Source organism: Liolophura sinensis, unplaced genomic scaffold (genome assembly GCF_032854445.1).
Source record: "Liolophura sinensis isolate JHLJ2023 unplaced genomic scaffold, CUHK_Ljap_v2 scaffold_347, whole genome shotgun sequence".
In the NCBI taxonomy this organism is placed as follows: domain Eukaryota; kingdom Metazoa; phylum Mollusca; class Polyplacophora; order Chitonida; family Chitonidae; genus Liolophura; species Liolophura sinensis.
In genome coordinates this window covers 13,510-25,872 of record NW_027018286.1, presented here as the reverse complement: position 1 = coordinate 25,872, position 12,363 = coordinate 13,510, and the positions used below count along the sequence as shown (strand labels likewise).

Genomic DNA, 12,363 nt, shown 5'->3' with positions numbered 1-12,363 from the left:
GTAATTTCCTACTACATATGCATTTACACGAACAGTTAGAATAAAAATTATAACGGAGGTTGTGCTAACTATCGCATTGTCGTCGCTGATCTGGATTTTATCTCTATGCTGTATGTCTTAATAATATTTTATTATGTCTCGCCAATTGTCGTACAAGAATTCCACTAGAAAGTACAGCTGATCACGTAATCTCATAGCGTACAAGTGATCCGTCTACAATCAATACTACTCTGGAAAAGATTAACAGCATTCACAATCGTATCATTGCTCTCCAAAGACGAGAAATCATCATCAATGTCTCATACGAATGATGCTGAACCCGCAGTTAAACGCTGTAAACGTAACACTGACGCACAGAGCGACGAGTTTCTAACCGAATACAGCCGCACGCCTAAGGGCTCTGTTGAGTAGGGCAGAGAAGAGGTAGGCCTAGGAACTGTGCTTGATACGCGCTCGCCTGATGACACTATGGCCGCTCAAACAGCTTTTCGGCTAAACCAGGTATCTGGTCCGGCAATTTCCGAAAAACTCGACACTCTGATTATGGACTCTTTTAAGTCAAAACTCTCTGATGAAAAAACTTTAGGCGACTTGGGCCAGACACCAAGCTCCTGCGGATGTGGAGTTAAGTACAGAGACCTGGGACATAGTGGACACAGATGTCAAGTTCTTGGACATAAATGTCCAGAAAATGCAAACGATGTTGATAAAGGCATGTATTCCTGTGATGAATATCATGGACGATTTATTGAAAGTGTGTAAAAAAGAAACGCATCCCGTAAGCTTGAACTCAGAAACATGTTCAAAAGGGCATTTGACTAGAACGCCCTGCTGAGCTCAGCAAACATAGATTAATTAACGCAGAAGAGAGGCAAGCCACATGAAGAACATGAAGCAACCGAAAAAAAAATAAAGTTTTTATTATACACCTAACCATCCAGCTCCAACGATATTATGTAGTAAACGACCACTGTCCAATATTTATAGGTTATTATACACCTAAGCGTCCAGCGCCTACTATATTATGTAGTAAACACAACTGTCCAATATTTTTAATGTATTGGACAGTTGTAACTGTGACGTCACACGTACGGACTACTTCTTGTTTGTCAACAGGAAGACGACACAACAAGATGTTCGTCTGTGCTCGTCCAGAGATATCTTTGTCTCCGGACAGTCCGTTCTATCTCACACCAATTCCCGAATGTCGCCTTAAACCTGATGCAGCTGTGTGGTATTACTCCACTCCAATGGGAGAGCATCGTATGGGAGAGCTTATGAAGAGGGCAGCCGAGGCTGCTGGACTGAAAGGCCGTAAAACTAATCACTCGGTCCGAAAAACAACCATCCAAACTCTTGTAAAATCTGGCGTCGCTCCACATAAAATTATGCAGGTCACCAGACACAAATCTCTTGCCAGCATCCAGGAGTACTCCCTGGCCGGTCAGTTCAAGTGCACACTAACGAAGTTTTCACGACTCCGATGCCATCAACTTCCGCACAGAAGCCCAAGGATAATAAGCTAACTTTGTCAGCAAACTCAACTTCTCTTCCGTCCTCATCCTGTAAAGATCTCATTAGTCTGTTCGGTGGTGCAATTTTTAATAACTGCACTTTTGATTTTCACTGAAACGTCTGCATTCCTTTTCTTTACACTTCTTTTTGTAAAATACCGCTTCAACCACGTGCGCCTGACCCAGTTTTCCGTCAGCCAATAAAAGTGCTTCATTCAGTATTCCATATTCATCCGCAACCGGCTATCCGCTTTTGTTACGCGATATGAAATAATTAGCACGGTTTTACCCAATTTGTTTAGCGTTCGAGTTTATTTACTTACGTTTTTGACAAGTGGGTGTATAATAAATAGATTATTGGATTGTATGGTCCTGTACGGACTAGTCCTGGGCGCCCAGGACGAGGACCATACAATCCAATAACCTATAAATATTGGACACTTGCAACGTCACCAAGTGACGTCACTGTCCGAATGGCTTACTCTCTGTGACGTTATGGCGTCTCAATTGCTTTCACCGAGAAGGGAATGAAAAGTAACGTTGTCACGAGACGGTGTTGTTTGAGCATCTGAGATTCGGAAAAGTAAAGAATTCAGAAAGTTTTCTATCGAGCTGAACGCTATTTATGTCGTTCTTATTTTCCTTTTACCTTATTTTCAATTCCAAGTTTTATGTGAGTGTATAATAAATAGTTTATTGGCTTGTATGGTTCTGTATGAACGAGTCCTGGCACCCAGACGAGTATATGCACACATAGGCGATTAAAACATTTGCAGAAGATTTTTTTACGAAAAAAGCTTACGGTTATCTCAAATGTGATCTTTAGGGTAAAAATGCCAAATTTTTTCTTCGCTACTTTCTCTAATATATATATATATATATGGTTTATAGACACACTGAATATGAGCATTTGTACCAATTGTTTCCAAAGAAAAATGTCTTCTCTGGCCGTACAGATCTTTGCAAATCAAATACATTTTATAGGTTAAACAGGAAAATGTGGTAAGTACATGGACAAATCCTTAGAACAAAGGTAACGCCTTTAGAATGGAGTAAATCGGAGCATATATGGTTTATACACCCAATGACTTTTAGCAGCGCTCAGTGTGGAATATTTTCTTTCCAACAGTTGTAGAGAGAGTAAGTGCTTAGGGTATAACGTCGTTCTTAGCAATTTTTCTGTGACATGACGACGAAGGAATCCTTAGAGCGCATATACGTGTAATTTGCTTCCTTGTTGCAGGATGGATTTCCACCGCACTTTTGTCTAGAGCTGCTTCACTGATACGACATTCCCAAGGCAAGTAAGCCGCCACAACAGAGCCATTACACTGATACCTGTGAACCAGTTGTTGCACTATCCCCTGAATGCTGAACGTCGAGAGATGAAGCTTCAGCTTAATTAGCCAAGGTCTTAGGTGTAACCGGATCCAGGATTGACCCTAGATCTACCGCCCCCGAAGTGAGTGAGCCATCGGGGCCGGTCAGTTCCAGAGAATTTGGCTCAAAACGAACGTGGTTACTAAGATAAATTCTGAATTCTGTGTTAACCGTTCATTGTACAGATTTTGAGTTCTCTTTAAAAGAATTTACTAAGACTCTATTATAACGTAATCAATGCGTTTTGTTGCACAGGCGCTTAACAGAGTGCATATAGGTAATGCTAATTTGACCATCCAAGTGGGGAGAGTCTATATTTGAATGAACATACTGTTGTAATGAACATTAACGTTAACATTTTTAACACATTTTCATAAGAGATACAGATGACAATATTAAGCACAAAATGGTTAGCACATGAAGGGCTAAGTTTTCACCGAGGCCAGTTATCAGCGACACAACACAATGGCTGCCTATAACCAATCATCAGGAAACATCATCAGAAAAAATCATCGGCACCACAATACAACACAGTAAAAATAGTAAAACAGTACATGTATAATATGTGAGTAAATTTTTACATCTCTAAAATCTACAAACGTTTTCCAATATAGGCCTTCCGTTGTTGGCATTTCGTAAACCTCAGGTGTGCTGCACATTTGTTGTAAAGTTTATTTATACCTCCAAGTCAGGACAGTCTTAAATTCACATGCATACACTTGTTGACATTTTGTTGACGAGTGTACAAGGGTAATGTATAACTATGCTAAACTAATTTTGATAGCTTGTCAAAACTCTAGGTGATATTTGTTCTGTAAAAGTAGTCGTTCTCAAAATGTTATCAACCATTGCCTTCCATATTCAGCATAATATCTGGTAAGGAGTAAGCACAGATACATTCCTCAAAGGCAACATACAGGAAACTGTTATGTACGAGTAGGCAAGAAATGACACCACTAGACGGCTTGTCTGTTGCCAGAAGGCCCTCAAACCTAAAATCTCGGGTGAAAACAAGAACATCGCTTGACCAATGGCTGGATGCAAAAATTCTGTCGTCAGAACCTACAGCCAATCTGTTACAGCCATTCAGCTTGCATTGGTAATCCTTTGGCACGAACACCTTCATAGTAGTTAGAAAGTCCCCATTCTCCTCAAATACAAAGAGATCACTTTTGGCATAGTCTGCCACTATAAACTGTCCCCGGGAGTTCTGGACAATGCATTCAGGCTTGCTTAACACAGCCTCCCAAACTGTTTTTTCTGTGTTTTCTTTGTCCTTTTCCAAGTGTTTGATGATAACCTGATTAGGGTTAGACAAAGCGGCGTACACCGATCCATCCCAGCGGGCCTCCCACAAATTTAATATGATGGGACTGCCAGGCATTTGTAGAAAAATTTGGGAAGTTTCTTTATCTGCAGACAGTTTTAAAAAATAACCTTTTTCTGGGTCTGTGTCATGTTTTCGGGCACTCATAATCAAACCACTTCTATAGGTCCCAACACACAAAAGTTCATCGTTGTAGTCGACTGTCAGAACCCTTTTGTATTCCTCGACACTATTTTGTACATTTACTTTGAACAAAGCTGATGACGTCATGAGACCAATGTAATCCTTGGACAACCATGCCATTCCGATGACTCTTTTTTCGTCCGGGTTTTTTAATGTCCTTACATTCGATGCAGACACCGTTTTAGATGTATTCTCTGGAGACAACTCTGTGTTCTTGATGAATTTTACAGCCGATTCGTCTTTATCTTGAGAAGTCTGGTAGGATATGGCATTAATAGACGTGCTCTCTCTCTTCCACCAGCAATTCTTTGGCAAGCACGGCCACACAATGGTAATAACGACAACAACTAGGGCTCCAAACAGGCCAGTTATCAGCGACACAACGAAATAGAAGTCTGTAATGAATCACAAGGAAAAATAACACCACAATACATTACAGTGAAAATAGTAAAACATGTTAGTATTGTTTGAACATCGGATTACCAGCACAATAAAATGTTTATTTATTTATTTATTTATTTATTTATTTATTGGTGTTTTAGGCCGAGCTGAAGAATATTTTACATATGACCAGCATTATTGCAGGAGGGCACAGCCCTTTCGAAACACACTTTGCTGGAGGACCTTCCCAAGTGAGGCTGGAGAGGAAGTCAGAGCAACCGCATTGGAGAGGAAATCATGGGTACTTGCACCGGGGTATAGCCACCTTGGTCAGGTTGGGACCCATTAAAATATTTGTCATTCCCATAAAATTCTCACACTAAGTTTTTCATAATGCAATATGAAGCAATATAATTGACTCTAGTAACCTTATACTGTGGACTGTAGTGTGAGAAAATTAGTGCAATACTAATAACACATACATCAGTACTTTTCCTAACTATTTTTTTCTTGTATTTATTTATTTATATATTTATTTATACGATTGTTGTTTAACTCCCTATTTAAGAATTACTGCAGTGATAGTCAGCTTGAAGGAAACTATAGGGCCAGGGATAAACCACTTACCTGTGGCAAGTTACTCACGACACTGCACAAGGGTGATGTACTTATATGTAATCTAGATCACAAAATAACTAACTTTAGAATGACAAAAGCCTAAGTCTGCGATATAGATACACGTAACATACTTACTGTAAACCTTCGCATTGTTTGAATTCTTTACGGCAATTTCCAAGAACACGTCTCCTGTGAAAATGAAACCCATGGCAAGTGCTGATACCAAGAGAAGAAGTGCTGAAATTAAACAGAACATCTGTATAATTCATTAATCTCAGCACAATAGTTGGCATAAAACAGAATAAAGTCGTGAAGTAGTCTGTAATAATTGAAATTTCGTTTTCATGATACAACACCATGAGGTGCATATGTCCGTATGTGTCACTGGCAACATCATGGCAGAGATACTAATGTTACTACAGACCTCTCCACATCATACAATATTTAACCACACTGTCAATGGTTACAGTCGGGGAAGTATTGGAATGATTTTCCCACTAGTACAGGCGTACTTTGTGTATTCCTAAAGTTCCTCTTAGTGTGTCTGCGCCGGATCCTGAGAATTTTGCAGGTAATTTTGTCCGCTCCGAAATTCGATTGTATCAAACATTTCACATACAAGCGAAGAGATACACCAGCTGTTTCACTCTGTTCACTTCAACCCTGGCGAATTTTGGCCGCCAATGAATGCAAACATCACGGAATTGTGGTTGTGCCTGTGACACACTTTGTTCGTGTCACATGACTTTCTAGGTCATGTGACATAGCATACTGACCACGATCAACGGAAAAATCCGCCTAGTGTGTTCTCGGTTTTAGTCTCAAAGCTTATCCCAAGCGTAGATGTACATGCAATAACGATTTTTTTTTCTTTTAATCTAGTCATAAATATACAGCTGGGTGCACTATATATGTAACCAGAATTCTGTGAGGATGTCTTATCCCATGACGTGGCTTTATAACGTGTGCTAACGTTATTTATTTGAATTATTTATGTGATTGGTGTTTTACGCCGTACTCAAGAATATTTCACTTATACGACGGCAGCCACCATTATGGTGGGAGGAAACCGGGCAGAGCCAAGGGGGAAACCCACGACCATCCGCAGGTTGCTGGCACGTGTGCTAAGGAGATATTCTTCTAGTGCTAAGCTATTTAAACGCGACAGCCCTGTGCACATGCTTTTGTGAGGTACAAAATTGTACAACTCATGCGAGGTAACATGTGAACATATTTTCAATGAACCGGGGTACAGGGTTAAAAAATTAAGCACACATAACGCCTCTGAAATGTCATGAACATGAGCTCATGTAGATGATGCTAAGTTGATCGTGATTTTAAGTGAGTCAATGATGTCAAACGACCAAATATACCTACTAGGATCTTAAATTGGGCAACACTGGTACTTGTCGCTTAGTTTTTTTTTCTTATAAGTGAAGCAAGTGCAATGCCAAAGACTCCAGCTTTCTAACAAAACCAGAGTAGCGGCGACAAGGCCATGTTAGACTTTATGAAAAGAGGGATAGCTATATGAAAGAGGGACGTAGTAAACTACCCTTACATGTACAGTAATATGAGGATGACCTCTACGTATGGCGTTAACGTACGTCGCCTTGTGGCATCTGTTAGATACTGTGTGTTGTGTGGCGACTTCAATCGTCACAAGTTATTACTGCAAAACTAGGGTTCCAAGGTTATTCCAATAAACGCGTCCACTGTAAGTTTCTTGAGTTTCAACCACATCACGGCGACCGAATTTTGAACTCACTCCTTTAGTTTCCTAGCCATTAAAAGGCAATCACTAGTAACCATTAGACCATGCTCCCATGTACTGAACAGTAATCATAAAGTACCCTTTTTGAACTGTTCTGTACATCTTGAATCCCTCATTCCAGACCAGGACATTCTACTGGGGCTCAGCTGTCCTCTTCCTAGCAGAACTCCGCAAATTACTGGGACAAACCAGAAAATTGAACGAAGAACAAATCTGCCGATGGTGCCAAATAATAAAGCTGGAACAGAACGGAAAAGGACATTAAAATCTCGTGATAATGGATTTAGGGAGTAAGTTGCCAACATGTAAATATTTATGTGAACAGTCAGAATAAAAGCCTAACTAATATCAACAAGAGGCCGTATTTCACTGGTTACATATGACCATTTGCCTTTTTTTACACTGTCATCTATGTTCTGATTCTACTGCCTATGCGATAGTCTTTCAGTAATTACACTTTAAAGATTTCTACAACTTTCCGGGGATCGAGGGTCTTTCCCGAGCTGTGTCCAACAACTTCCAACAACCAAAACGCTGGCTGCTGTTAAATGAAATATTCTTCAGCACGGTCTAAAACAATAATCAAAATAAATAAATAAATAAAACAAAGATTGCCAAATGCTATTTGCGTTGTGCATATGTAATGTAGTTGAGTAATACACTGAAATATATCACCGAAAGCAGGTTTAAACATTCAATTATTATTACAACATTTTTATTACAAAAACATGTTGAAACATTAAATAATGAAAGTAAAATTATTATTATTATTTTTATTATTATTATTATTATTACACAATAACAATAACCTGCACGAGTTATTGTGTAATGATCAACAATACACAGGCTATGGACACGATACAATAACCTCGGTTTTCTTCTAAGACTGAAAGTACACTCATCAAAGATATAAACGCACAAACCGAAATTGCTACGTTAAAATGTCCTCTCATGAAACATGTCCCTCTCCCGCCGGAAAAAAATATTTATTTGTACACTGATTGATTTGTTTTTCTCAATTTTAAATGAATACTTACCCTAATTGTTGAGTTAACACGCTATTTAATACTGTGAGGAAACAAAATAAAAATTGCTTTGTGCGCTTTAACTTTTGTAGAGTGTACGATGAAATGAATTACTTTCCACATACACCCTGTCAAAAGATGACCAGATATATGTACACACAGACACACACACATCTAATGACCCTTCGTCCGTATATAGCTGAGCAATTATTAAGTACCACGTACTTTCTACGCACAACACACTAGGGAATTTATACTTTCCTACTATGGGAACAAATAATAAGGCAATCAGACTAAAAAAAAATTAATAAAATAATGGCGTAGATAATAAACCTTAATTCTCAAGGAATAAATCATGTTTTGATAAGTAGTAATTACGATCGTCAGAGGATTCCTTCTCGATATCCAGAACAACTGTAGTTTTCACCCAGCTAGGGATTTCATTATCCACTTCCACCTCACAGGAATAGTTGCCGGAATCCCGTCTGAACGTCTTCAGCAGAACCAGGGCGCCGCCAGATCCTCGGGCCACGCGGTCTTTAAACTCCCCGTAAGACGACAAACGGTTGTGAATGTCATACTGCATGATAAGTCTCCTCTCTTCTGCTTTTTCTTGGTACCACGTGATCTGTGGAGTCTCGAACGTTTCCGTGCTAAACTCACACGGCAGGATAATGGTACCAATGGATGCTTTAGCTCTGATTGGATCTTGGAAATGGGCAATGGACACTTCTTCTGAAACTAAGAGATACATGCAGTCTGGGTTTCGCATATCACGTGATTCATTGATTTTTTTCTCAAGAGAATTGTGTCAAATCATTTATCAGATATAACCCACTACTTAAATGGATTTCTCACTTACCTATGCTTAAACTGCATTTCTCACTTACCGTAATTAAATCTATTTCTCACTCACCTGTAATTAAACTGTATTTCTCACTTATGTTACGGTATTGAAAACAGCAACAGAAAACAGACTCAGTGACTCAATATTACAATGTAAACAATGCTTTATATATATATAAAATGAGACGTACAGTTTTTACAGACAGTTCAACAACAACAACAACATACACATCAGTATTACCGGTCTTTAAAAGTTTCCAGTTCACCTTTGCAACCCAAGGAACGTGTTCCAGGAGATCCAACGTAAAGACCATGGGATAAACACACAATTCACACAAGTCACAAATTGTCCTAGACAGGTACTTCGCCAGGTTAGCGAACACGAACACAGTACACAGAACTGGAACAGTCAAGCCTTTGAATGACGTCACACCCGCAGAGCACAACACAGGGTAAATACAGGCATGGAGGTATAATCCACTTCAGATCAGTCACAGCTCCCGCAGAAGCTCACAAACGAGCCGTTCAGAGACGTAGAGTAATGTCACCTTGTGGCAGAACGAACGTCCTTTGCAAAACTGAAAATTTCAGTTTAGAGTCCTTGACGACCTTGTCGGTCAGGTGAGGTCAGCGTGTTAAACAAATTACACAGTCCACACTGTATAATCATAATCAAGATCCGAACACCAATAAACGTGACTTCCGCAGAAATTCACATAAACCAGACATCAGTACTACTGTGGTACACAAACGGTGTCGGCATAAAAAACTGTCCTCCCAAATGAAACTGGCATCACCAGCTCATATCAAAATAATGGACTCGATACGAGAGCGTCTCACACTCTCCTGGCTCCCAGTGGATGCAGCAAAAATACCTCCACTCTGCACAGAAAACACGGCTTATATACGGTCCAGGTGGATTCAACTATTCTTAGACACAGAATTAACAGCCAATGAACATCCAGTTAAATAAACAGAGCATTGAACAAGGTGCTTTCGGCCAGGTTCGCGCTGTACATATATAACAGGGCCTGTTATGCTTATAACATATAACACAAAGGTCCGCAGACTAACAGTACATGAAAACGTTAAATAGTCATACATAACACTTACCTATACTTAAACTGCATTCTCACTTACCTGTACTTAACTGTATTTCTTAATTACCTATACTCAAACTGTATTTCTCACTTATCTATACTTAAACTGCAATCTCACTTACAGTACTTAAATCAATTTCTTACTTACCTGTACTTAAACTGCATTTCTCACTTACATACACTTAAACTGCATTTCTCACTTACCTATACTTAAACTGCATTTCTCACTTACTTATACTTAAACTACATTTCTCGCTTACCTATTTTATAACTGCATTTTTCACTTATCGATATGTATAATGTCAACCTACACCGCCTCACCATACACCCACTTGTGTAGGGTGACAACCACATACCACCTTCCTTACAACAAACGTCCCAACGTGGCACTTAAAATTTCTTACCAGTTTTGAATTTACCAATGCGTATGAATGGTATTTGAATGCATCGTAGAATGCTGAGTTTTCTGCTATCGCTAACGAGTTCTTTTTAATCTCGTACCCTCCGAATTACGGGGGACAATACAGCTGTCTTGGACTAAAAGCATGAGAAGACTAAAGTAAAATTCTTCCACGCAGACAAACGGAAATATATCCTACGACATATCTCGTTTCACATGGTAACTGTCATGGCGGCACCATTTGAGTCAGTATTTGTAACTAGACCAGGCACTAAAAGTACATGATCATGCTGAACTGCCGTCAGACTCGTCACCGCCACTATACTACACATGTACGCATGGCAACTTTTAATCCGTCATCACTCACAATTTCTGAACCAGCCGACGAGTCATACCAAAGAGTTTACAAGCGGCACCTATTGCTGTCTCGCTCTCAGTGCGTTCAACACTGAGAGGTTAGAGCAGGGAAACAGGTCTGGTCGGCCCGGTTCCAGTATAATGTGACATGTATGGTGCCTTCGGCAGGACACCTCAGTGCCTGCATGAACTCGCCTTGACACAAGACACAGTATATGTACCCACACCTATTGACGCCACAAGAAAAATTGTTTAAGTACAACGTAAAACCCGAAGTATACATGCAGCATGACACTAAATAAACACGCGTACGTATACATGTATCTCACGCCCTATACCAAGGACTGTTTCTGTGGATATACAACGTGCTGTGTCATGATAGGCCAGACCCATACTATGCGTAATTTTGCTTTTATAGTGTTGTTCAGTTGATGATTTGCAATTTGCTTGAACAGTTACAATAAAACCCCAGCTGACGTAAACTTACAAAGACCATATTTCACCGGTTACTTGTAACCAGTTGTCTACTATCACAGTGTTGTCGGTACTCTGGTTTTTCTCTCTGCGCTGTACGCCTTTAATACCCGTTCTTGTAGAGCATTCCTGCCTACACTAGGATTTTGCTCTTGGACTGAGACACCTGGTCCTTTTGTCTTATATGATCACAACATTACACTTTCAGCATCTCAAGACTAGTCACATCTAAGAAAGTCATATATATATATGAATAACTCACCTTGAAAGAGACCAATAAGGAGCAGAACCAACCACTGGTAGCGCAATGGTTTAGACGCCATGTTTGAAATTACAAAAGCCACAGGGAAAAAGAACACATGGCACGACGATAATATGCGATCAGTATAATGCAATGGGAGCATGAACTTAAAACGTGCCTATATGGTACATTAATTCATTTCATTGTTAGCGCTGTCGTAACTGGGGACCGCGACCTGGTTTTTTTTTTTTTTTGTGCACAGGAGCAATCTGTCCTATGAGGACTCTATACATGTCCACAGTACACATGTATGCCTGTATACATGATATATCTACAGCGTAGTATTCTACATACACCTAGTTCTTATGTAATACCATGCTGTAACCTTTCGCACACCTGCAGTATTTTCTGTTTGCCTGCCTACATTAAGAAATGTTTATACGTTACTCTAGTCATGTAGGTCAGGTGTCATCAGGCGCTAAGCACAGGGCTGTCGCACAATTTATCGCAACGGTCCTTACCAATTAGGTCACGTCTTCACATTTAATACCGGAGTTTCGAGTTTCGAGGACTATTTCGTCATTAAAGGTAGAACCAACCCTCCTGTATCATGCGACTTGCGAAAACTGATAGGCAGCCTGTGTAGACATTAATTTACGGATTACTTGTATCATAGTGTTCCAGGGGCACAAATAGTACGCTATCCTTTACAAACTTCTCAAGTTAGCAAAAGTCCAGCTCCT

General features: G+C 39.8%; 1 protein-coding gene across 1 annotated transcript; it reads right to left on the bottom strand.

Annotated features, from left to right (window-relative positions):
• Nucleotides 1-3,193: 3,193 nt before the first annotated feature.
• On the bottom strand, nucleotides 3,194-9,022 carry LOC135481662 (uncharacterized). The gene is made up of 4 exons (XM_064761346.1): nucleotides 8,581-9,022; nucleotides 7,257-7,415; nucleotides 5,539-5,640; nucleotides 3,194-4,799 (listed from the first exon to the last, which is right to left on the bottom strand). Exons 1-4 carry the CDS (start codon nucleotides 8,972-8,974, stop codon nucleotides 3,736-3,738), a joined length of 1,719 nt encoding a protein of 572 aa, XP_064617416.1. The 5' UTR covers nucleotides 8,975-9,022; the 3' UTR covers nucleotides 3,194-3,735.
• Nucleotides 9,023-12,363: the final 3,341 nt, after the last annotated feature.

Bases quoted from the DNA above. Each gene is read 5' to 3' on its own strand.
- LOC135481662 (XM_064761346.1), bottom strand. From the start codon at position 8,974: ATGCGAAACCCAGACTGCATGTATCTCTTAGTTTCAGAAGAAGTGTCC. The intron at 7,416-8,580 runs GTAATTACTACT...GTTCTGTTCCAG, and splicing joins GAAGGAATCCTCTGACGATC to CTTTATTATTTGGCACCATC. The intron at 4,800-5,538 runs GTAAGTATGTTA...GATTCATTACAG, and splicing joins AAACAATGCGAAGGTTTACA to ACTTCTATTTCGTTGTGTCG.